This window comes from Phyllobates terribilis, unplaced genomic scaffold (genome assembly GCF_046119375.1).
Source record: "Phyllobates terribilis strain yellow unplaced genomic scaffold, ASM4611937v1 Scaffold_5__5_contigs__length_657084704, whole genome shotgun sequence".
Classification (NCBI taxonomy): Eukaryota; Metazoa; Chordata; class Amphibia; order Anura; family Dendrobatidae; genus Phyllobates; species Phyllobates terribilis.
The window spans coordinates 591997560-592023299 of NW_027362765.1; the positions used below are offsets into that span (position 1 = coordinate 591997560).

The 25740-nt window shown below is 43.1% G+C and overlaps 1 protein-coding gene across 3 annotated transcripts in view; it reads right to left on the reverse strand.

Annotated features, from left to right (window-relative positions):
• The window catches only part of TSPAN14 (tetraspanin 14), a 98260-nt gene that overhangs the window by 32136 nt on the left and 40384 nt on the right, over nucleotides 1-25740 (reverse strand). For all 3 annotated transcript variants that reach the window (XM_073685980.1, XM_073685981.1, XM_073685979.1), the window contains exons 2-3: nucleotides 12281-12375; nucleotides 12076-12126 (exon numbers count right to left, since the gene is read on the reverse strand). In XM_073685980.1, coding sequence (XP_073542081.1) covers nucleotides 12076-12126; nucleotides 12281-12361 — 132 coding nt within the window. In that variant the 5' untranslated portion in view covers nucleotides 12362-12375. The remainder of the gene's footprint in view (nucleotides 1-12075; nucleotides 12127-12280; nucleotides 12376-25740) is intronic.

Genomic DNA, 25740 nt, shown 5'->3' on the forward strand with positions numbered 1-25740 from the left:
TGTTACTTCTGGAACTAAGGGGTAGTCCCCACTAGACCCTGCGAACACCCTGAGGGTGTAGACTTAAAAGATAATCTCCTTCTTCCCTGGGAGGCCTTAGACCTAACTGGACGGCTGGAATCCTCTGGTGCTGGAAACTGACGAAATGGGCAAAACAGTTGAGACCCACTTCTCCGAATTGTATGGTTAGCCCAAGCCTGAGGAAGAAGGGTGATTCTGCCACCTGTGGCGTCAGCAATGTTGTTGTCTAAAATGGCCCCAAACAGACAAGAGCCCTGAGACAGCAGACCTGTAAGACTTCTTTGAAGCAAGATCTGCCCTCCACGTCTTGAGCCACAGAATACGACAGATAGCCACATTCTTGCTCACAGCCTGAGCCGAACACTCGGCAGCATCCGCGTATCCTGAACACAAATATCTGCCTGCCTGAGCAATCTGACCACAATCTCAGCTAACTCCGCACCCTGGGATCCTGCAAGAATACCCTGCTGTAAGTATTTTGCCCAAGTGGCTTCTAAAGCTGGGCACAAGGCAAAGCCCGCTGCTTCAAAAGGCAGATTTGGCCATAGACTCTATACTGTCCGTAGGATCTCTTAGTGCAGCTACATCCGAAAGAGGGAGGGTGGTGGCTCTAGACACAGGAATTTCCACCACAGACAGAGGGCCAGGATGTCACCAACTCCGCTGGAAAGGAGTACAACACCTCTATGTGACTACACTTCTGAAAATGCTTATCTGGGTGTTACCATGTCTTCTGTAGTGCCTCCACGAACTGCTCGTGGTTAGAAAAGGTTCCAGCCAAGCATTTACCCCTCCTAAAAACACTTGCTTCTCTGGAGGGATGACGGGGGGAGGGGGGGGTCTGCTGCTGCCACCCCTAGAGAGGAGTCTACACCTGACACAAGACTCTCTACCACAGCCCTTAACTTCCCCATCTGGTAGAGGCGCAAAACAGACTGCAAGCCATAACTAGGGCTTGGGGAGTGTACCTCTTTAGAGGGGAAAAGCAGATCCTGTGATAGAAGGCGACCTGGATGAAGAGCTGAACCGAAGCAGCTTTGATAGCACCCATGATCGGCCATGCTGGGGTGGAGAAGCTGAAGCATCCGACTTACTCGTAGCAGCAGTCAGAGTTCAGGGCTGGTAGAAATTGCCAGCAATAGTTCCAGAATTGTAACCAGAGTCTATGACATCCTGGTCAGTTTGGCTACAGACTTCGCTAAAGCACTCGTGGGGGTGGGGTGGTGGGAGACGCTGAGGGCAGAGTCACACTACAATAGGCAATGTGCACACTACCTAGCAAACATCAGCATTAGGCCCTCAAACACAGTGCATATAGGACGACCAAACGTCCAACGTCCTAAATGCTACCCACAGCAGGAAAACACAAAAAAAAAAAAAATGAATAACTATTCTTACCCCCATTCTAAGCATTCTGAGACTACAGAGGAGGAGGAGTAGGGAGGAGGACACAAAAGCGCACGAAAAAGAGAAAAAAAAAATGATCAAGCGAAAAAAGCGTTACACAGAATCACAGCAGGAACATACTCAAATGCTCCATCTTCCATTTCATGCAGGAGACAACCAGGCTAAAGGACCAATACCTGATTGCCGACTTTATCAAGGTACATGGTCCTGCCATACAGACTGAACAGATTGTACTCTGTCGCAGCGTGGGTGAAATCAAGTGCACAATGCTCGTTCATCGGGTGAAATTATCTTTCACGCAGCATAAAAGATAATTGTCCGGTGAAGCCTCGGCAGGACTTCCACTGCCGAGAACTATGGTAAACTATGTGCACTGAACCATCTAGTATGTATCTGGAGTTCCTATGATGTCTATGATGGAGGTGTGAAGAGTGTCCACATTGTGTCAGTCTGGTGGAGATGTGAAGTGGGTCCATGTAATATCATCTGTGAAAGCTTACAATTATAATTTTTCTTGTTAGCCAATAAAGGTATCACTCCTGAAATACTCTTATGCCCAAAAAAGACAAAAGTATTTACATAGATTTTTTTGGCTAGTGCTACACAATATAATTTTTTATTTTACATCACAATAACAGCTTTACATATTCACCACGCAAAGAACCACTTCCTCCAGTAACCTAGAACAAAATAACTTAATTCTATTAGTACGAGCACCTCCTTACCACAGGAAGGTTTTCCTTAAAGGAAACCTGTCACCAGAAATAACGCTATTAACCTGCAGACATGCTTATTAACCTGCAGCTTAACCGCGTTATTATGCTGCCCGGCCCAACATGCAGCTGAATGCAGCGGGGAGAGTAGAGTTCATTTTGTCCTTTCTGCATTGCAGCCAGCTCTCAGTCAGGGCTGGGGGCGCAGTTACAGCCGTCGCTCTGTACTCTCAAAGCTATGACTGAACCCGAATGCTGGCGGGGAGAATAAAGTTTCACCCCGATGCATTTGGCAGGATACACGTTTTCCCACTTTCCCACAGGGGTTTTCTCACTAAGTTAATATTAAATTTGATTTTCATCAATAGATCTTGGAATAATAATAACTTCCACAATTGTATGTGTTTAAATAAAATGTTCCTGTGCTGAGATAATCTTATAAATGTGCCCCTGCTATGTGCTGTGTAATGGCTGTGTCTGATCGTACAGGAACATGGTCTGATCATACCACAGCTCCTGGGCAGGAGAGGAAGCAAGAGAGTATACAGCTCAATTTTTTTAACCCCTTTACCCCCGATGGTGGTTTGCACGTTAATGACCAGGCCAAGTTTTCCAAATCTGACCACTGTCCCTTTATGAGGTAATACCTCTGGTACGCTTCAACGGATCCCGCCGTTTCTGAGAGGTTTTTTCGTGACATATTGTACTTCATGATGGTGGTGAAACTTCTTTGATATCACTTGCATTTATTTGTGAAAAAAAAATCAGAAATTTGGCAAAAAAAAATTTAAATTTCGCAATTTTCAAAATTTTAATTTTCATGCCCTTAAATCAGAGAGATATGTCACACAAAAGTTAATAAACAACATTTCCCACATGTCTACTTTACATCAGCACAATTTTGGAACCAATTTTTTTTTTTTATTATTTATTCATTTATTTATTAGGGAGCTATAAGGGTTAAAAGTTGATCTCATTTTTACAACAAAATTTACAAAACCATTTTTTTAGGGACCCCATCACATTTGAAGTGACTTTGAGGGGCCTTTATGACAGAAAATACCCAAAAGTGACACCATTCTAAAAACTGCACCCCTCAAGGTGCTCAAAACCACATTCAAGAAGTTTATTAACCCTTCAGGTGCTTCACATGAATTTTTGGAATGTGGAAGAAAAAAATGAACATTTAACTATTTTTCACAAAAATGTTACTTTAGACCCAATTTTTTTTTTTTACAGGGATAACAGGAAAAAAAAAAAATAGACCCCAAAATTTGTTGTGCAATTTCCCCTGCGCATGCAGATACCATCGGGAAAAAACACTGTTTGGGCGCACGGCAGGGCTCAGATGGGAAGGAGCGCCAATTGACTTTATGAATGTAAAATTTGCTTGAATAATTAGCGGACGCCATGTTGCGTTTGGAGAGCCCCTGACGTACCTAAACAGTGGAAACCTCTCAAAAGTGACACCATTTTGGAAAGTAGACCCCTCAGGGAACTTATCTAGGTGTGTGGTGAGCACCTTGAACCTCCAGGTGCTTCTCAGAAGTTTATAACATGGAGCCGTGAAAAAAAAACAAAAAAAACTTTTTTCGCAAAAATGATCTTTTAGCCCCAAATTTTTAATGTTCCAAGGGTAAGAGGAGAAAATGGAACCTAAAAACTGTTGTACAATTTCTCCTGAGTACACCAATATCCCATATGTGAGGAAAATACACTGTTTGGGCGCACGTCAGGGTTCAGAAGGGAAGGAGCACTGTGTGACTTTTTGAACGCAAACAAAATTGGCTGGTTTCAAGAGAGGATGCCATGTCACATTTCGGGAGCCCCTGATGTGCCTAAATAGTGGAAACCCCCAAAATTGACTCCATTTTGGAAACTAGACCCCTCAAGGATTTTCTCAAGGGGTATAGTGTACATTTTGAACCCAGAGGTATGACAGAATTTGATAACATTAGGTCATCATATTGAATAAGTTGTCATTAGTCTTGAGCGCAAGTGCTCGTTGCTTGAGTTTGCTCAAGTGACACGTTTGAGTCCCCGCCCCGCATGTTTCACGGTTGTTAGACACCCAAAAAAAGCATGCGGGGATCGCTCGTGCAAAGCAGGTAATCCCAGCAACGTTTTTTTTGGCCGCGAAGCATATGGTGCAGAGATTCGAGCATGTCACTCGAACACCCGCGATACTCGGGGCATACCCGAGCACCCGATGCAAACTTAAGTAGCGAGCACTTGCGCTCAACACTGGTCACCATATTGTCATCATTTTTTTTTTTCTTTACTTTTGAAAAAATCGTAACCCTAGAGCTTATTTTTTTTACGCCGTTCCTCGTGCGGTATAAGTGATTAGACAACTTTATTCTTCGGGTCGGTGCGATTGCAGCGATACCAGATTCATATTGGGTTTATGATTGGCAGCTGTCACACACTAAGATTTTTGCATCGCCATATTTTGAGAGCTATGATTTTTCCATATTTTGGCCAACAGAGTCATGTAAGGGCTTGTTTTTTGCGGGACAAGTTGATGTTTTTATTGGTACCATTTTCGGGGCACGTGATATTTTTTGATCACTTTCTATTCCGATTTTTGGGAGGCCGAATAAACAAACAAAAAGCCTTAGTTACTTACCGGTAACGGGATTTTTCGGAGCCCATGACAGCACCACGTGAGAGAGAGGATCCGCCCATCAAGGACAGGAAACCTACAGGTTAATAAGGGCGGCCCTATCTTTCCGCCTCAGTTTAGTTAACAGAGCATGAGAGTACCGCCAAGGTTAGTTATAACAAAACATAATCACATTAAGTACATTACTTTTCATCAATTTCCCACAAGGGTGCACAAAAAGAAATCAAATCTACAGGAGTGCACAACACCAGTGAAGGGAGGGAATATACGGGTGCTGTCATGGGCTCCGAAAAATCCCATTACCGGTAAGTAACTAAGGCTTTATTCGGTCGTCCATGACAGCACCACGTGAGAGAATTACAGAGACGAAGGAAATTAGGGAGGGACCACAGCTTGAAGCACCCTTCTCCCGAAAGTGAGATCTGCAGAGCCACCCAGATCCAATCTATAGTGCCTATAGAAAGTAGAGGGAGAAGACCAAGTGGCAGCCTTACAAATCTCCTCAATGGAAAGCCCTGTCTTCTCCGCCCAGGAGGTTGACACCGCTCTGGTAGAATGCGCCCTCAATCCCTCCGGTATCTCTTTATCCCCTGAGGAGTATGCGAGGGAAATGGCCTCCTTGATCCATCTAGCGATTGTAGCCTTTGAGGCCTTACAACCCTTCCTAGCCCCCTGATAGCAAATAAATAGGGATTTATCCTTTCTAAAGCCATGTGATACTTCTAAGTACCTTAGTACGCACCTCCTAACGTCTAAAGTGTGAAGTCTCTCCTCTTTTTGATTTTTGGGCGGAAAGCAAAAAGTTGGGAGAACTATTTCCTGGGTTCTATGGAATCGAGTGGCCACTTTAGGAAGAAAGGCTGGATCAGGTTTTAATATAATCCTATCGTCCAGAATTTGCGTGAATGGAGGGCATATTGAAAGGGCCTGTAGGTCACTGACTCTCCTGGCTGAAGTTAGGGCTACTAACAGGACCGTCTTTAGGAAAATAATTTTGGGGGAGACTAAATCTAGTGGCTCAAAAGAAGGACTGGTCAAGGCATCTAAGACATAATTCAAATCCCAGGGAGACATCTTTGCTTTGGTAATGGGTCTACACCTAAAGGAAGCTTTTATAAAACGGCCTATCCAATAGTTATCTGCAATATTGGAAGAAAATAAAGCTCCCAACGCCGACACCTGTACTTTCAAGGTACTGGTAGTGAGACCTAATTCTAAGCCTCGCTGCAGAAATTCCAGAATTTTCCCAATAGGGGGCCCCTCCTCCACCTTAACTTCTGCAAAGGACAGAAACTTCCTCCAGGTCCTGGCATAAATACGGGTGGTAACAGGTTTTCTGCTAGCCAGGAGAGTATTCACTACATTTGCGGGGAATCCTTTGTTGGTCAATAACACCCTCTCAAATTCCACGCCGTCAAATGTAGACTCGGGGTTGGAGGATGGGAAAGTGGCCCTTGAGTGAGGAGGTCCGGAATCTCCGGAAGAACCCAGGGATCTGATATGGACATCTTCCGGAGACAAGGGAACCACGGTCTTTTGGGCCAAAAGGGACATACGAGTATCACTCTGGCCCGGTCTGCCCTGATCTTTTTTATCACCGCTGGGAGCAGGATCATGGGAGGGAAGGCATATGCCAGAGGAAACCTCCAGGGAACCATAAAGGCGTCCACTGCCAGGGGTCCTTCTCTGGGGTCTAAGGAACAAAAATTTTCCACTTTCCGATTGGCTCTTGTTGCGAATAAGTCCACAGACGGAAGGCCCCACATCTCTACGATTCTGGAGAATGTGTGTGTATTTAGGGACCACTCTCCTTCTTTTACAGAAGTACGGCTGAGGAAATCCGCTGTGATGTTTTCCTTGCCTTTTAGATGAGTAGCCGAAAGAGAGAGACAGTGATCTTCGGCTTTCAGCAGAAGTGCGTTCGCTACCCTCATCAAGTTTCTTGAGCGGGTTCCCCCTTGGTGGTTTATGTAAGCTACCGTGACTTGATTGTCCGAGAGTACACGGACATGCTGGCCCTGAAAATATATAAGGAACTCGTTGAACGCATGCTGCACCGCCAGAAGCTCCTTAACATTTGATGACAACTGTTGCTCACTGCTTGACCAGGTTCCCTGCACTAATTTCCCTTCAAAGTGAGCTCCCCAACCTGTAGCACTTGCATCAGTGGACAAGACTGCAGTTGGACTACATTCCCAGGGAACCCCTTTAGCAAGATTGTCTTGTCGTAAACACCAACGAAGGGACCATATGGAACGAGGACCTAGCGTAAACTTACGGTCTAGATGCCGCTCTAAAGCTGCGTTATTGTGCAACACATCCCACTGAAAGGCTCTTGAATGCAATTGTGACCAACGAACCGCAGGAAAAGTGGAGGTGAAGGTTCCCAATAGTGACATGGCCTTACGGAGTGACATAGAAGGTTTAAGTATACATTGTTCTACCAACTCCCGGATTCTATCAATTTTCTCTTCTGGAAGACAACATAGCTGTTTCCTGGAATCTAATATGACCCCCAGATATTGTTGTACCTTGAGTGGAGATAGTCTAGATTTTTCTAAATTTAGAAACCACCCCAAACTCTTTAAGACCGACATGGTCTCCTGCAGGTGGGTCTCGCATTGAACCAACGAATTCCCCACTATCAGGAGATCATCCAGGTAAGGGATAATTAGAATGTCCCTTTCTCTTATATGGGCCATAACTTCCGCCATTACTTTAGTAAAAACCCGTGGGGCTATAGCTAAACCGAAGGGGAGTGCAGTGTATTGGAAGTGTTTAACCACCCCGTCTATTTCAATGGCCAGCCTCAAGTATTTCTGGTAATCACTATGAATTGGGATATGGTAATAGCATCTTTGAGATCGAGCACTACCATATAGCAGTGGGGAAAAAGTAACTTTATTACGGATTTTAAAGACTCCATTTCAAAGGTGTGTATTTTAAGGAAATTATTCAGGGATTTCAGATTTATAATTGTCCTGAAACTTCCATCCGATTTCGGAATCAAGAAGAGCGGGGAGTAGAAACCAAGACCCTTTTCAGCTTCCGGAACCTCAATCAGGACGTGCTTTATTATTAGGGTTTGTACTTCCGAAACGAGGGCAGCCTGGCGTTCTGGGGAAGAGCTGGAGGGAACAACCATGAACCTTTTGTGAGGCAATGCTTTAAATTGAAACTTAAGACCATACTTAATCAGGCTCAAAATCCAATTACTATGAGAAATCTGTTCCCAAGCTGGGACAAAAAATGACAATCTCCCTCCCACCTGGGCTGATTGTGTATCCCCTGGCTTCTGCTCAATTTTTGGAGACGGACCAAAGAGTAGACCTCTACCTTTTCGACCTCTTTCATCAGACTTGTCTTTCTCCCTGAAATATCTCTTCCGGAAAAATTTCCTCTTCCGGAATGATCTCTTAAAGGAGGGTAGAGGAACTGATGGAAACCCCTTCTTAGGGTCCCCCGCTTTCTCCAATAAGTCGTCCATGGTCTGACCAAAGAGGTATTCCCCTTCACACGGGATTGTACACAGTCTGGACTTAGTCTGTAAATCCCCTGGCCAGCTTTTAATCCACAAGGCTCGCCGAGCCGCATTTGACAGTGCTGCTGACTTTGCTGCCAACCTCACCGAGTCCACAGATGCATCAGCAAGAAAAGCTGCCGCCCCCTGAACCAGTGGAAGGGAAGAAATAATGTCTTTCCTAGAAGTCCCATCCTTCAACTGACTGTCTAGCTGTTCAAGCCACACCATCAGGGCTCTGGACGTACAGGTAGCTGCTACTGTTGGTCTCTCTGCTCCCGCAGCTGTCTCCCATGCCCCTTTCAGGAAAGTATCAGCCCGTCTGTCTAGGGGGTCTCTCAATGCACCCATATCATCGAACGGGAGGGAAGTTCTTTTCGCTGCTTTAGTAACAGCAACATCCAGCTTGGGTGCTTTTAACCAGGAGGAACACATAGCATCCTCAAACGGATATTTCCTTTTAAAGGATGGAGGAACACTACCCTTCTTGTCAGGCTTTCTCCACTCCTTATCAATGAGGTCTTTCACCCTTGAATTTACTGGAAAGACCCTTCTCTTCTTTAGCCCCAGACCACCAAACATAACATCCTCAGCTGACTTCTCTACCCTCGAGTCCACTATCCCCATTGTAGATCGGACGGCTTTTACTAGGGCATCGACCTCCTTCAGGGGGAAACACTGTCTGTCTGACTATCAGAGGAAGAGAAGGCGGAGGAGGAAGTGACCGATAGCTCAGAGTCTGAACCCGGCTGGGTTTCTTGAGGAATATGCCCAGACTCTGAACCTTGCAATGCTTTGCCTATTTCTTCCCTTATTAAAGTTCTTAGGCCTAGGGAAAAATCTGGGGTCTCCTCCGATATCATTTTGCGGATACAAAGCTGACACAACCTTTTGCTATAAGAATCAGGGAGTGGACAGCTACATAAGGCACACTCTCTGTGCTTGGACTTCGAGGAACATTTCTTGCTCTAAAAGAAAGTCATAGATAGAAAAAAGGAGGAAACATTAGTAGAACTTTCACGAAGATTCCACTCACCCCACAGAACCTTCGGTACCGTAGAAGCAGAAGAATCCAGCATGCATGGCGAGGAATCACGCCGCACCGGACCGTCCTTCCTGCTCTTAGTGGTAGCTCTTCTAGTTGCACGACCAGACCCTAGCCGGGAATGACGCTGCGCCACTAGTTGTGAGGGCTCCCCAGAGGGCTGCTCCTGCAGCAGATGTTGTTGCCTAGGTGACAGCTCCTGTGAATCTTCCATAGCTTACAATGTAAGAATGGGCTGGGAAGCACCTCTGTATGTTACCAGACTCTTTATATACTGGCCATACCGATACCATGTGTGGGTGTGCGTTTCCTTTTTTTTTTTTTTTTTACCCAGGAGGGTGTTACCTGCTCCTCGGTCTTCCTCCCCAGGTCCAGGTGGGATCCAGGTGGGCTACTCGCCCCAGGTCCTCAATCCCCCGGCGTTCAGCTGCTCGCGCCAAAAAATTCAAACGAGCCCTGCCCCTTCCGGTGACGTCACAGGGCTTCCTGCCCGGCGTACCGGAAGTCGCGTCAGAAGGTCACGCCCGTCACATGCGCCGCCGGCGCGACCTGGATCTCCTGCAAGCGGTAGCGAGGGGGGGAGCCCGCTAGCGGCCCCACACCTGGCGGACATCTACCTCCCGTGAGGCGATGTCGCGCCTGCCGCAACGCTCACGGAGGCGCCCCCATGAGCCCTGCCGTGGCGTCTCCAGAGGACCGGGATGGACCAGCTCCAACCACCTGCTGTGGCCCTCTCTGGGACAGGAGTCCATCTTCTGCAGGTAAGCCTGCAAGGTCCCCCATCATGGACAGGAAACCTAAACTGAGGCGGAAAGAGAGGGCCGCCCTTTTTAACCTGTAGGTTTCCTGTCCTTGATGGGCGGATCCTCTCTCTCACGTGGTGCTGTCATGGACGACCGAATAAACCAGCAATTCCGGAATTGTTTTTTTTTTTTTTTTTTTTTTATGCCGTGCCTCGTGTAGTAAAATTGATAAGGTAGCTTTATTCTTCGGGTCAGTACGTTTACAGCAGTACCGTATTTATAGCTTTTTTTTAAGTTTTGGCGCTTTTACACAATAAAAACTATTTTATAGGAAAAATAATTTTTGTGCATCGCTTTATTCTGAGAGCTATAACTTTTTTATTTTTCGGATGACGGAGCTGTATGGCGGCTTGTTTTTTTGCGAGACAAGATGACGTTTTCAGTGGCTCCATTTTTATTTACATTTGTCTTTTTGATCACGTGTTATTCCATTTTTTGTTTGGCGGTATGATGATAAAGCATTGTTTTTTGCTTTGTTTTCTATTTATCTTTTTTTACCTTGGTCACTAAAGGGGTGAACTAGTGGAACAGATTTATAGGTCAGGTCGTTCCGGACGCGACGATACCAAATATGTGTTTTATTGTTTGTTTTTTTTTCCCATAATAAATAATTATGGGTACAATATGTTTTTATTTTTTGGGGATTATTTTTTAATTTTTTTTTTATATTTTTTACAAAAGAAAATTTTCTTCACTTTCCTACCCTTTTTTTTTTTTTTTTTTTTACTTTTACACATTGTCCCACTATGGGACTTTCACTTTTTGCAGCCTGATCGGCTGCATGGCATAGAGAGCAGCAGCTCCCTATGCCATGCAGCCTGTAAGCGCTGCACACAGGGAGACATTACTTTGGTCATGCACTGTGCATGACCAAAGTAACTTCCTGCCTTCTGGTGACTCGGATGTTGTCATGACATCGAGTCGTCATGACAACATCCGGGAGCCGCCGCAGACATCGCTGGAGGGGCCAGAGAGGAGGTGAGTACCTGCGCTTATCTGCCCCCTTGCCCCCGCAATGCAGTGATCGACTTCGATTGCAGTGTTGCGGAGGTTAATGTGCTGGGAGCAGTGCGGGACCGCTCTTGGCACATAGCACCGGGTGTCAGCTGTGACAATCACAAGCTTCTTCATCAGAAGAAAGACTACAACAACAGGAGACATGTCTCAGCTGCAGCTGCCCCTGCCCCCCAGAATGACCTTTGGATATGCTCATTAGATGCTTCAATACAAAACACAGGGTCTATTGCTGTTAAATGGAAGTTGTGGAGCCAGAATACCTCACCTGTGCCCTGCACTCTCACTCTCACTGCGTCCTGCCCCATAGCAGTGTCTTCACCGTTCTTCTGCACAGGCGAGTCGGCGGCGCCTGTGCAGAAGAACAATTATGGCAATGCTAGTAGCAGGGCGGAAAAGGTACTGCGTAATCGCACGAGTGCAGGGAGCAGGTGCGGTATTCTGGCTCCACAGCTGCACGTCATATGGCACTGTGACCTGCAGGGGAGAGAGGTGGTACGCAAATTAACACAGGAGGCAGAGTGTTCTTCCAGGCACCGCACGCCCCAGAACCTGGAAGAACTAATTAACATAAAAGATTAAAAATCTATTTCTCGACAAAAAGACAGAAGCTATGAGGCATACCAGTAGGACTATTATAACAATGCTATCACCTGTATGCCCATATTAATAGCTTCAAAGCGTCCCAGGGGGTGACAGATCTCCTTTAATGTGCATGTGGATATACTGAAACAAGCAAGTATGAGTCAAGACCTGCACTAGTGGGGTCATAAATGGATCTTTTAAACAGCTAAATAATCCTATTTTGGTGTTTTGGAAGGTAGGAGTTTGACACATTTTTTTACCAATTCCATTGAAAAGGAAATTATGATTGTTCCTTGTTATAATTTATTAACAAGTTAGAAAAGAAATATGCAAACGCTTACTTTTTCACTCCAAGCCCACAGACCAATTCCCAGAAGTACCATTCCCGAAAGCTAAGGAGAGAACATTAACAGAGGTTAGACACATCTACCACAATACAATGAGCATTTTCATATACATATACACATACATTTTTATTGGACAATACACTTGTAGCATATGACAATGATGTGTCCCTTTATATATACAAAACTGTTTAAAACTCACCCAAAATATGATGTTGTAGCTGAAGAGAAGGTACTTGTAACAGCAGCTGACTTCCGCTGTGCTGTATCGATAGTAGTGCATGGTGTCAGATAGGACTAAAGAAAAAGATAAAGACACTGTAAAATGCATCACTAAATGAATGCCAACAGAACAAGCATGACTCCCCCTAAGATTACAAATAATCAGTAGGAAACTCCAGCCTTCAGAAGGGTAGTCCTTATGTTCTATTAGGAAATTTGGCTTAATAGAGCAGCGTCCTCTGCTGGGATCGACCATTCGTATGAGCCAGAATGGAAAGCTGCACTTTACAAGCAGTTTCTCTCTTGGCGATCCTGTTTGTTTTTGTTTTTTTCAAGTTGCAAAAGTTCCCTCTTCCCAAGCTGTTTTTAGGTTCATCTGTTCCAATAAGGCCACGTTCACACGTTCAGTATTTTACATCTGTATTTGTAAGCTAAAACCAGGAGTGGGTGATAAATACAGAAGTGGAGACGTGTTTCTATTATACTTTTCCTCTGATTGTTCCACTCCTGGTTTTAGCTTATAAATAATGATGTAAAATACTGACCAAATACTGAATGTGTGACCGGGGCCTAAGGATAGTTCCTTGTCACTTTTATTGCAAGAAGTGAATAACTACTGGAGAAGAAACAAAAGGAAACATGCACATGTTGGCAGCCGCAATATGCCATCCGGCCCTGAATGTGAACCTGAGGTCTATGAGAGGGTATTCACCCAGCCATGACATAGCACCACCCTACTTTTTGGCACCATGCCTGACAGCAGTGTAAAAATGAGGAAGCCTGTGAGTATTATGCTGGCTGCGAGACTTTTTATTTTGTCATTCAGCCTTGAGGTAAATCCACTTTCCAGCAACCTGAAGGCTTAGTATTAGACCACGGCCCCACTATCAGTATTTGGTCAGTATTTTTTCTCAGGAGTGGGTGATAAATGCAGAATTGGTGACTTGTTTCTATTATATCTTTTCTCTGATTGTTCCTCACCTGGTTTTGGCTCCCACTCCTGAGAAAAAATACTGACCGAATACTGATAGTGGGGCCATGGCCTTATAAATCATTTCACCTTCTTTTACCTAGAACCAGGCAACAGAATAAAATATTAAATTTCATAATGGTTTGGAAAGGGGGTTATTTTCAGCAATGTGTATACTTAGAGCACACTTGAACCACATGTAAAATCCATAAAAGGGTAGAAGACCCCTTTAATTCAACTAATTAACTCAATTTATTGGAGCAACGGTTGGCAAGCAAAGCTCCGTTTCTTGGAAAAACCCTTTATCCAAGGAATCATTCAGACGTCCATGTGCCATGGTCACGGATGGTGATGCAGGGACTGTATTCCCATGGCCCAGTCCCTGCCTCACGATCCGTACAGACCATGCATGATGCTTTAAACACACATCATTTCTGATCAATTTTACAGGAAGCTAAATAACTCATTAATATAGTTTTTCAATGTGAAATAAAAAGGATTAAACATAGAAAACACGATAATGTACAAACTATGCGAAAGTAGCAACACTTGGGTTCTGATTATGAATCGAACTCAAGCAAGACAACACTACTAACCACTGCAATCGTATTCTTCCAGTAAGGCCAGCTTCACACGTCCAAAACATACACTCAACACTGAAATTGTGACTCAATTGAAGTATGAAATCTCAGGGCGGACAGACATGTTAATTATATGCTTAAAAACATGGAAACACAAATTTTCAAAACAGCTTGATTTATTCTGCATCGAGTATGAGCACCAGAGTGCAGAAATCCCCAAACTTAGACACCTTGGCTGCCATCAGTGAGGTTATTAATGGATGTCTGAGAAATGTTTTGCTATGGTGAATGTAGTTGGGCAAATCATCAAGATCTACTGCTGGCAGCGACCTGTGCTATTGCTAATGACATCCCAGATGTGCTCGAAGGGAAATAAGTCCTGCAGCTGCAGGCTCTGGTAGCACATTTAGGCCACCCAGACTGCTCACAATAGCACAAGTAACATGTGGCTTGGCGCTGTCATGTTGAAAAACAGCTCCCAGGACACTACTACTGGTTTCAAGATAGATCCATTCTGTACTTCAAGTGGAATTGGACGACACATACCAAGTCTAAGACATCAAACAGGGTCTACACAAACCATAAGGCATATGCATAACATTGGTTTACAAGCCAGACATCCAGCTACAGGTGCTCCATAGTCTTTGAGAGCAGTGGCATGAAGTCAATCATGGTGCAGATCTAGACAACAATGTAGGCTGGAATGGAGGTTTTTGTCTTGGACACAATGATATGCGGAGAATGGTCAGGAGACCAAGTGGGCAACACTATGAAGAGGCCTTCACGAGGGAACAATACACCGGTCCCAGTCCCAGGATTATGGTGTGGGGTTGCAGAATATATAATAATCAAACCCCTTAAGGGGGTTTTCCCATGAACGAAAGTTCATTTTAATGAACAGATTTTGCAATAATAATAACTTCCAAAATTGGATGTGTTTAAATAAAATGTTCCCCTGTGTAATTAATGGCTGCGTCTCACAGTGTACAGAACCTGGTCTGCTCATACCACATCTCCTGGGCAGAGGAGAAAGCAAAAGAGTATACAGACAGGACAGCAGAGAATCGCAGAGGATTCTTTTTGTGAGGTAAAACATTTCCCTACCTGTTTTTAAACCATGTTTTACTTCAAATAAAGAATCAGCTGTGATCCCCTGCTGTAATGTCTGTATACTCTTTTGCTTCCTCTCCTGCCCAGGAGATGTGGTATGATCAGACCATGTTCCTGTACGGTCAGACGCGACCATTACACAGTACACAGCAGGGGCATATTTATAAGATTATCTCAGCACAGGGACATTTTATTTACATACATTCAATAGTGGAAGTTATTATTATTCTAAGAACTATTGATTAAAATCAACTTATGTTAGTGGGAAAACCCCTTTAAGTCTTCGTTACAGGTACATTAACAGCTTGATGTTTTGGGGTTGGAACCAATAATACGGCCATCAAGAAACTCATTGGTCAGAAACAGCACAGGGATCTGCCAGTAGTGGATTTTGATGATTTGCAAAATGCATTCATTCAGCATGACAGAACAGTCCTCAGGACCATTAATAACCTCATTCATAGCAGCCAGGGCGTGTACATGAGGGGACTTTTTGCCAAGAAAAATGTACTCATATTCAATGCCGAATAAATTGAGATATCTTTAAAATGTTGTTTCCATTTTTTTCAAAATGTGCATATCATTAAAAATGTTTATCCATGGGCAGCATGGAGGCTCAGTAGATCACACCGTAGCTTTACAGCACTGGGGTCCTGGGTTCTAGTCCTAGCAAGGAGTTTGTATAGGTTTCCTCTTGGTTCTCGGGTTTCCTACCACAATCCAATGCGGACAGTGATAAGGTTTGTGAAGCGCTGCGGAATATGATGGCGATATACAGTACAAGCAAAGCATAATATATAATCATGAATAAATATCCATCATTTAATTTCCATAATTCCATGACTTTTCCTTTTTGGTTGAGCAATTTCGATGCTGATTAGTGTATAAAAACCACAAAGAACATGGAGAAATATTTAAATTTGAAGGTAAAATGTGGAGCTGGTATGCTATGAACTTGGTATGGGGATCAATGTGCGTAAATTCTGTAAAGAGCTACACAGTACGTTTTAACCACAATTTGCAGCATTATTTTTTTATTCTGTTTCAGACAATCTGTTAATGTGTTTTTCCCATGAGCATGTTGCTGGCGCAGTGGACTCTGGATGACTGACAGTTCACACCAGCGTCATGGTCACGCCATTGGCCCGAACTGAGTGCTCTCTAATTCTACTAGCAGGCTCATGTCAACAGACATTACTCTTCCAGACTGCTCGGTCTTCGGGGTGTGACTGCCGACGTCATGCTGATTGTCAACTGGCTTCCCTCAGTTAGTCAATGTGACGTCAGCGGAAACAGCAGAATCGCGGACAGGGGCATTCTGTGATCGCGCTTAGCCAGCAGAGATCAGCGGTGAGCAAAACAGGCAGGTAGTCAGGAACTATCTGCTTGGTAGTTCTTATGGCCACAACTACTAAACTTTACTTAACAAGTAGGCATAAGGACAACACCCCAAAACAAGAGTACATTATTGTCCAAAAATGTTATTAAAAATTACATATAAATAAACAAATAGATAAAAGCAATGTGCTGCTTTAAAGTACGGGGACAATTTTATTAGTTAAACTAACCAGCAAGTCTAGCATACACCATGATATAACAAAGCGGACATTTAGTGCTTTGTAATATAAGTGAATAAAATCTTTCCCCATAAGTTAAACAGGAGCTTCAGACTACTGAGAATAACAATATAGTGTGGCAATTACATGTGAAAGTGGATGGTTAAATGTAGCATACCCGCCACCCCAACGCACGTTTCATCCTACTTCCTTATGAGGAGTGTGTTGGGGTGGTGAGAGCCAAGTATTTATGGTGTAGTTAAACCAATCACATACATAATATGGCAGGTGTAGGGATCACATGGCTGTGTACCAATGAGTGTAACCACTAGTTACATGATGGTGCATGTCATAATGACACAAGATCCCCAGGTGGGAGCCTCAATGCCATGAAGCGAAGGAAAGAAAGCACACCACCGCTGCAAGGGCAACAGTGCATGTGTTGAGCTTTGGACCCCCTAAGGGGCCAGATGATATCCAAGATGCGGGCAGGATATATGTATAGCCTAGGACATTAATTAGAGCTGGGACAGAGGAAAGTATAGAAGATCATATGCTGTTTTTATGGTGTAAGAGGCGTGGAGTAACAGAATCAGGTCTGTATGGGGAACAAAAACTATAGAAAATATCGAGTGCAATAAAAAATGGAATAATGAATGTGTAGAAAACCACGAGAGAACTAAATATTATTGGTGATGAATAAGAATGAGGATGAAAAATAAAGTGTTATATAAAGATCGAATAATACAAAAACATAGAACGAGCGTGTATTCAAGGTCCAAAATCAAAAATAAAATAGATACAGAAAAATAATAAAATAGTAAAAAAGAACAAAAGAACAAAAAAAAAAAAAAAACACACTTGATAATGCCAAAGGAGTGAATTATTAATAAGTAGTAGAGCAAAGTTGCTTCTTTTTGGAAACGCTTTACAATTCTACATAGTTATAAGAAAACCCCAAAATAGTCCAATAACATAAGGTCAGACAACTTCAAAATTAATACACCACAAAAGATCTATAACGGCATATGACCGCCAGATAAGAAGAGATTCTGGCAATGAGATAATAAAATCCTAACAATTTTTTTTTATATATTTTGGATAAACATTGTATATACTCCCCCTGTTGCACTTGCGCAGTATCTGGTGAAGTATTTCTGTTTTTTACAATATCTGACTAATATGTCCTTTTTGGGTTATTTACTTTGACTTCGTTTAGGTTTATGTTCCTGTGTGCTGCTTTATATGATTACATTTTTCATTATTTACGAGGCCGTATTGTGTTTCCTATCCCCCCTTTTTTGGAGGTTTATTTCCCTGTCTAATTTATCATACTTTTTATCTATTACTTGAAATAAAATTGTTAGGATTTTATTATCTCATTGTCAGAATCTCTTCTTATCTGGTGGTCATAAGCAGTTATAGATCTTTTTGTGGTCTACTTATAAGAAAGCTTCTTTAACAGATACATAAATGAAAGCAGAACAAATGGGCAGGTCCTGCTGGGCGGTGGGTGGAGAGGCGTCAATTCACCAGAAAATTTCAAACAATAATGCCAACATGAGGATGTGACATCATATCCTTTTAGAGGACACTAGGCATCGCGGCTAAAAGACGTGTCAAACTGATACATTGTAGTGTCTGTGCTTAACAAGAGAAAAACAATACGTGACAGACACTGCACTATCATCAGAAGAGTTACGATGTTGGGATTCTAATATTAGTGTAGGAAACCACTCATACCTCCGACTCTTTGGAAAACAAAAAGATATTTTTAGAAAAGGATGTAAAGGAGTTGCAATGTAGATAACAATGGTTACCAGTCATAGTTGTGTCTTCCAAGACAGGAAACTAGAGCTGTATGGAAAACTGTTCCGAGGACTACAGAATATAACGTAAAATAGCTACATAGCAGAATGCTGGTGGGCACAAATATCACGTTCCCTGCTCCGAGACCAACCTTCTAGGCTACAGTTATTTATCAGTGAATTTTTAACCACAAAAATACATATTAGGCTGTGTGCCCACTATGCGTTTAAGCGTTTCCGCAGCAGCAATTCCGCCGCAGAAATGCTTAAAAAACGCTTGATAGAAGGTCTGCAATGTTCCTCAATAATAATCCGCATCTGCTGTGGAAATTTCCGCTGCGGATTATCATTGTGGAAAAATCCGCAGCACTACCAATTATTTTGCGTAATCGCGGCATTTTCGCCGCCATTGACTTGCATTGAATCGCTTAATATCTGCATGACCACATGTGCACATGCAGATATTAAGCGATTCAATGTGCGGATGGTACCCGGGTTTGGAGAAGAGGAGATTCTCCTCCAGACCTGGGTACCATAGTACCTGTAAAAAAAAAAAAAAAAAAAAAAAAAAAAAAAAAAAAAAAAAAAAAAAAGAGAATTTAAAATAAAAAAATACATTATACTCACCTTCTGATGGCCCCCGGTCTCCTTAGTGATGTATCCTGGCTCTCTGGAGGCTCGCGATGGTCTAAAAGGACCTGCCATTACGTCATTTAGCCATGTGACGGGTCACGAGACCTCTGACGCCGGCGGTCGCGTGACCTGTCACATGACTAAATGACGTCATGGAAGGTCCTTTAAGACAACGGCGAGACACCGGGGAGACCGGACGCATTGGAAGTTGAGTATAATGGGGTTTTTTTTTACCATTTTTATCTTTTTTTAACTAACTTGGTCAGACTATATAAATCCATGCCGGTTGCATGGATTTATATAGTGTGACCAAGTTGTCCAGCACTTTCCAAGTGATGCTAAAATCGCTTGAAAAGCAATTGACAACCTGCATGCGAAATCGCATGTGCAAAACGCATGATAAACGCTTGTACCTGGCAGGAAAATGCATGTACAATCCGCATGTACAATCCACATGCATTTTTTCTGCCAGGGAGATGCAGAAACACTCAGGAAAAATCCGGAGCATTTCTGCATCGTGGGCACATAGCCTGACAGCGATCCTGCTGGTAGACTCCTCTACAACCACAGAGTAAGTAGTCTCCCTATCATTGAGGTTAAGTTTACCAACAGTTTTTGATTTGGATTTTAAGTGGATTCTGCACATTAAAACACACTTCAAAAAGCTTCCAGAAAAGTTTCTTAATGATATTAATGGGAAGAACACGTGCCGCTTCCCCCATGACCATTTTTTTTTAATGTGGTGAGGCGAGGTGTACATGTTTAATTTACTGAGATAATGACTTTTGTGTTTTCATTGGCTGTAAACCACAATCATCAACATTAACAAAAATAAACACTTGAACTAGATCACTGTTTGTAATGACGCTATATTATATAGGAGTTTCACTTTTTGTATTGAAGAACTGAAATAAATTAACTTTTTGGTGATATTCTAATTTAGCGAGATGCACCTGTAACTGTACTAATACTAACATCCATGCTCATGTGAGGCACCAAGACATCATGGTTTAAATCTTGGAAAAATAAATAAATAAATGGTTTTCACATCCTACTGTTCCATTGTAGATTTTGTTTTTCATTTACCAAATCCGCTGCAAAAACGATAGCAGCATTTTTGCACTTACTCTGTTTTCTATGAGTGGAAAAAAAAAAAAGCAGAAAAAACGCTGAATGTTTTAAAAAACGTAGAAGTTTTCCTTCTCAGTCAGGAAAAAAAAAAGCAATTTTTTTTTATTATTATTCTCGGTTACATTTGTTTATCCAGAAACAGCTTTTTTCTTTTCATAAAAAAAAAATAACCCAAATTGATCAAGAATGTAAAAAAGAAAAGGCAGAAGAAAATAGAACTTGCCGGTAGTATGTTTAATAATATGAATAATTCCTACAGCCAATATCCAGACTGTGCTTGTTTTTTTGTTTTTGTTTTTGTTTTTTTTTTTTTACACACAAAATAAATAAAAAAAAGGTACACATTGATGTGGAGCTAGCCTTTAGGCCGCCATACACATCCGACTGTTGTCCAAAACCGGCAATATAGATTCCTTTGTGTACGGGACAGTCGGCTAGCTGCCGGACGGTCAGCAGAAGCATCATTTGGCCAACAGTCATCTACTGTGTATAGTGGCCTTCAGAGAGGAAAAAACATGGCTATTCTGGAAACAATTTGTTAAAAAGTTCTTTTAGATCCTAACTAGTATATGTGTAACTATTCACAGAAAAATAATGGGGTGAGCCACAACATTGTGACATTGTAGCACATGCAATAGCAATTGTGTCACCATGTTCATTTCCTGTATAATAAACAAAATGTCATTGTGCAAACATCATTGAGCTACACCAGCTTCACTATCTCCAGGGGTTTTCCCAGATTATGGTTCTTCAGTAAGCACAAAGCTGTGATGTTAAATGTCCATGCTCCACTGAATCAACCATGTCCTCTACCTGGAGACTGTGGCACAAGGTTTACATGACAGTCAGTTCTCTGCAGAGCCTGCGATAACAAAACGTTAAGCATTAGCGAATAATATAAAGTTCTCCATTGCTTCAGCCACAGCCAGAAGACTAAAGACCGCGTGATTAAAGCGCACCTGTCAGCAGGATTGTGCTTTGTAAACCACATACACGGTCAGGTGGGCGACACTACACTGAGTAAAATGATACCTTGGTTGATGAAATCCGTCCAGTGGTTTTTTTATAATCTTCATTTTCAGTTCTGCCATAATGATATGCTCGTGCTTTGGGGCGGCCTTTAGGGAGGGGCTGTAACTGGTGATCTCATTATGTATTCTGATCTCTGGCCTCTGACAGGTCACTGTGCCTTCAGTGACCAGCCTACTATTTTAAATACTGCCTGTGTAAATGGCTACCACAGCATCTTGCAGCGGCATGCTATTTCATCAGGTTTGTGTTTAGTTGGACCATCATTTATTTTTCAGCAGGACAATGACCCCAAACACACCTCCAGGCTGTGTAAGGGCTATTTGACCAAGAAGGAGAGTGATGGGGTGCTACGCCAGATGACCTGGCCTCCACAGTCACCAGACCTGAACCCAATCGAGATGGTTTGGGGTGAGCTGGACCGCAGAGTGAAGGCAAAAGGGCCAACAAGTGCTAAGCATCTCTGGGAACTCCCTCAAGATTGTTGGAAGACCATTTCCGGTGACTACCTCTTGAAACTCATCAAGAGAATGCCAAGAGTGTGCAAAGCAGTCATCAAAGCAAAAGGTGGCTACTTTGAAGAACCTAGAATATAAGACATATTTTCAGTTGTTTCACACTTTTTTGTTAAGTATATAATTCCACATGTGTTAATTCATAGTTTTGATGCCTTCAGTGTGAATGTACAATTTTCAAAGTCATGAAAAAACAGAAAAATCTTTAAATGAGAAGGAGTGTCCAAACTTTTGGTCTGTACTGTATATTGCTCTAGAATTTGGATTATGCGCACCTATACAAGTATATGGGTGCCTGTGAAACATCGAACTGCACTTGGATTTCATCCAAGTGCAGTACAATGTTCGCGAACTCAGACAATGGAGAAGATGGAGATATTAAATTTTCCTTCTCCATATCTGTGCTGTGATTCTCTCATGAGAGAGAATCGGATTACACCAAGATGACACTCGACTCAATCTCTAACAGAGTTTGAGCTGAGTGCCATTAGCATAATCCGCCTGATTTTCTCGTATGAGAGAATATACAACCATTTGACTGCAGTATAAGGGTTCGCTCACATCTGCGTATATAAAGTAGCTGGGATTCTCAACCAGAAAAGTTGGCGAGTGTCATGCTTTTTTTTTTTCTCACCTAGCATCCGAATGACATGCATAAGCGATCCGTATGCAATGCATTTTTAACATCAGCTTTACATACAGATTCTCTGTGTCACTTCCAGCTAGTTTTCTAACTAATAAAACAATCACAGGTGTCTACTTCGCCTTTACTGGTTATTAAAAAGGAGCGGTCCCCGCTAATTTTAATAACCAGCAAAGGCTAATCAGACAGCTGCAGGCTGATATTAATAGGCCGGGAAGGGGCCATGGATATTGAACCCCTCCTAGACTAATAACACAAGCCCTTAGCCGCCTCAGAAATGGCTCATCCATTAGATATGCCAATTCTAACGCTTAGCTTCGGCTCTTCCCGCTTGCCCTGGTGTGTGGGCAAGCAGAGTAATGGTTTTGGGGTTGATGTCAGCTGTGTAATGTCCTCTGACATCAAACCGAGGGGTTAGTAATGGAGAGGTGTCTATCAGACAGACCCCATTACTAACCCCGTAGTCAAAAGAAATAAACATACACAGAGAAAAGTCCTTTAACTGTAAAAATCACTCCCCGACCCTCTTTTACCCATTTTCACCATTAAAAAATGAAATATTCCAAAGGGGTCCGCCGTAAATCTGCCCCACGACGATCCAAACTCTGCTACATCAGGATGGTGTGTTGAGCGGTGACATGAGTAATGTGACCGCTCCGCACTCCAGCCAGAGCACACCGACAGTAGCGTGTGAAGATAAGCGCTGACGTCACTAACATTATCGCAGTTCATAGCGCTTGTCGCAGCACACGGATTCACACGCTACTGTCAGTGTGCTCCGGCTGGAGTGCGGAGCCGTCACATTACTCCTGTCATCCCAAATCCAGGAGAGGAAAAACTCGCAGATGAATACTGCCTAATTGAATAACAGCAGAGTAAGATTTCCAAAAACATGTATAAAAGTGCAGATTGTCGTTAGATGAAATACGACGCTAAAATTTGGGTCTGACATGGTTCAACATCATTATTGTCTTATTCTGTACTTATTTTAATGATATACTGGGTGCAGGAGGTAAAAAAAAAACAACGTGTTAAACGGAACCCGGCATGTGACAAAACACTATTAACCTTTAGATATGGGGTTAATCTGCATGTTGATAGCGTTTTGAACCTGCCCGGTGCCCGCATTTAGAGCCCCTCTGCCAGGAAGAAATTAACTTTATTTTACCCGGCAGCGTTCGGCTCACCGCTCTGTGCATAGATAATGGCAGCTGTACGCGCTCCCCGGGCTCTGACTGACAGCCAGCTCTAATGCTGAGTGAGCTGTCAGTCAGTGCCAAGGGCGCAGTTACAACCACCCCTCTCTATACCCCATCACTGAACACGAACGCTGCCAGGGAGAATAAAGTTAATTTCCTCCAGGCAGTGGGGATCTAAGTGCCGGCGCTGGGCAGGTTCAGAACGCTATTAACCTGCAGATTAACCCCATATATGCTGGCTAATAGTGTTTTTTCACATAAACGGTTCCTTTTAAATCTAAGCATGGACTTCCACTACAGATGGTGACACAAAGACACCATCTTGGGTGGTCATGACAAAGGTGACAAGAAATATACCACAAAGTTCCTCTTTTCGCTCACATTACCAAACCATAGGTTTAGCAATCTAGACATTTGTGTTGTGTATATGATATTGCTTCACTGATGAGTCATATTAAACTGATGGAGATGAAGGAGCCGCAAAAAGCAGTAACTTCTCAGCCACACTGTCTGGACAGCCTTATCAAAGGAGGAGTCCAAAACAAAGAAACTTAGAAGCCAGGGGAAAAAATCCATAGGAACTGTGTGATAGATTATGGCTAACTTCACAAAAACAGCGCCCTGTGTTAGTGGACAATACCGACAACTAAAAAATTAGCACAGAGGATGTCTGATGGTGAGCCAAAGTAGGTAACAGAGGGGTTACTCACTATTGAACAGTCCCTTTTTAAATGCTGAAGTAGTTCCAAATAAAATTAAGAAAAGCACATACTCACCACTTGTCTCCTTGCGTGTACGTGAAATTGTTAAGACTGTGTATTGTCACATAACTGCTGGATCTCACAGCACCGACATCGCTGGTCCGAGATGTAGAGCATGCGCTTTTTTATTTTATTGAGACCACTTTAGTATTAGACAACTCATTTAATATAAGCTTTTCAAGTTATCCTCTGTTGCCAATCAGCAATATCCAGGAAGTGTACAAATTTCCAAATATGCAACATTTAGAGCAGGGGATGAGAGTTGGAGTGGGGGTGAAGCAGCCCCTGGGAACACTCATATGGAGGGGGCCCACTCCCAGCTGCTCACAGTATGCCGAGCACAGCACTATATGAAATCATCACTTACTGAGCTCACCTCACTGAGCTTTGCTGGCTCACCTACTGCCTCTGCAGTGTGCAGAAGCTGAGCAGATTGTGTTACTGGCTACTGCGCTCTGCCTGGTGATAATGAATGTTCAGAGCATAGCAGTCGGTGTCAGAGTCTGTGCCTGGCAGGGGCAGTAGCTGAATGTTGAGCTCCGTGAGCGTTCATTGTGCAGAGTGCAGCCACCAGTGATTTGACTGCTGTGCTCTGCATAGCCAAAAGGTGTAAATGACACAGGAGAACACGCACAATAATCCTACCTTCACAAATTGCAGGCCCAATGGGGTCTTTGCAGTAAATGCACTTGCTCCTTCGCAATGCATAGTGATCTGCTAACGTGCGCACAGTTTAAAGCTACTGTAAATAAAGTGCACCTCCGCAATTGGAACCAATCGCTACCCCGGCAGGGGGCCCTATCAGGTGTTTTACTTGCCCTGGTCTGAACTCCTACCTACGTCTTTAGACCACAATATATAAGACATGGGTAGTGCACAAAGATGGGCAAAGCAATCATGCACAAGACTCTACGTATTATTTCAGGGCAACATGACTTCTCAGTTGTCACCAGACTGACGGATGTCTAGTTCATATATTATTTCATTTTGGGCTTTTTTAGTTAACATCTAGGAGCAGCATAAGTGCTATGTGTGAGAGAGATAAGTAAGTGAATGTTTAAGTACTGACTTTTTTCGGAGCTGTCTAGCCCTAAAGTAACATGAGCCTGTGATTTAACCCAAGGTACCTGCCCTGCAAAAAATGAACTTATTTCTTTGTCAGGTCTCACTGAAAACTCAACTGGACTCCTTGGATAATATGTGAGCAAATAGTCGCATGATCATATGAGACATAACGTGATCAAAAGCATAGTCTGCCGGCTCATAAGGGAAGGTGGCAGCAATGTCCCACACATGCCACAACTGGAAAATCAGACCCCCTACTATCTGGGACAGAAGAAAGACACACGATCACTGCATGGCACTGCCCGTTGTGAAGCTTGAACGCTTCCCCAAAAGAGCTGCAAAAAGAACTGAATACAAAACATTTTCACAATTTAAGTCCCCCATACACATTAGATCAGGGGTCCCCAAACTGTAGCTCAGGAGCAACATGTGGCTAGCG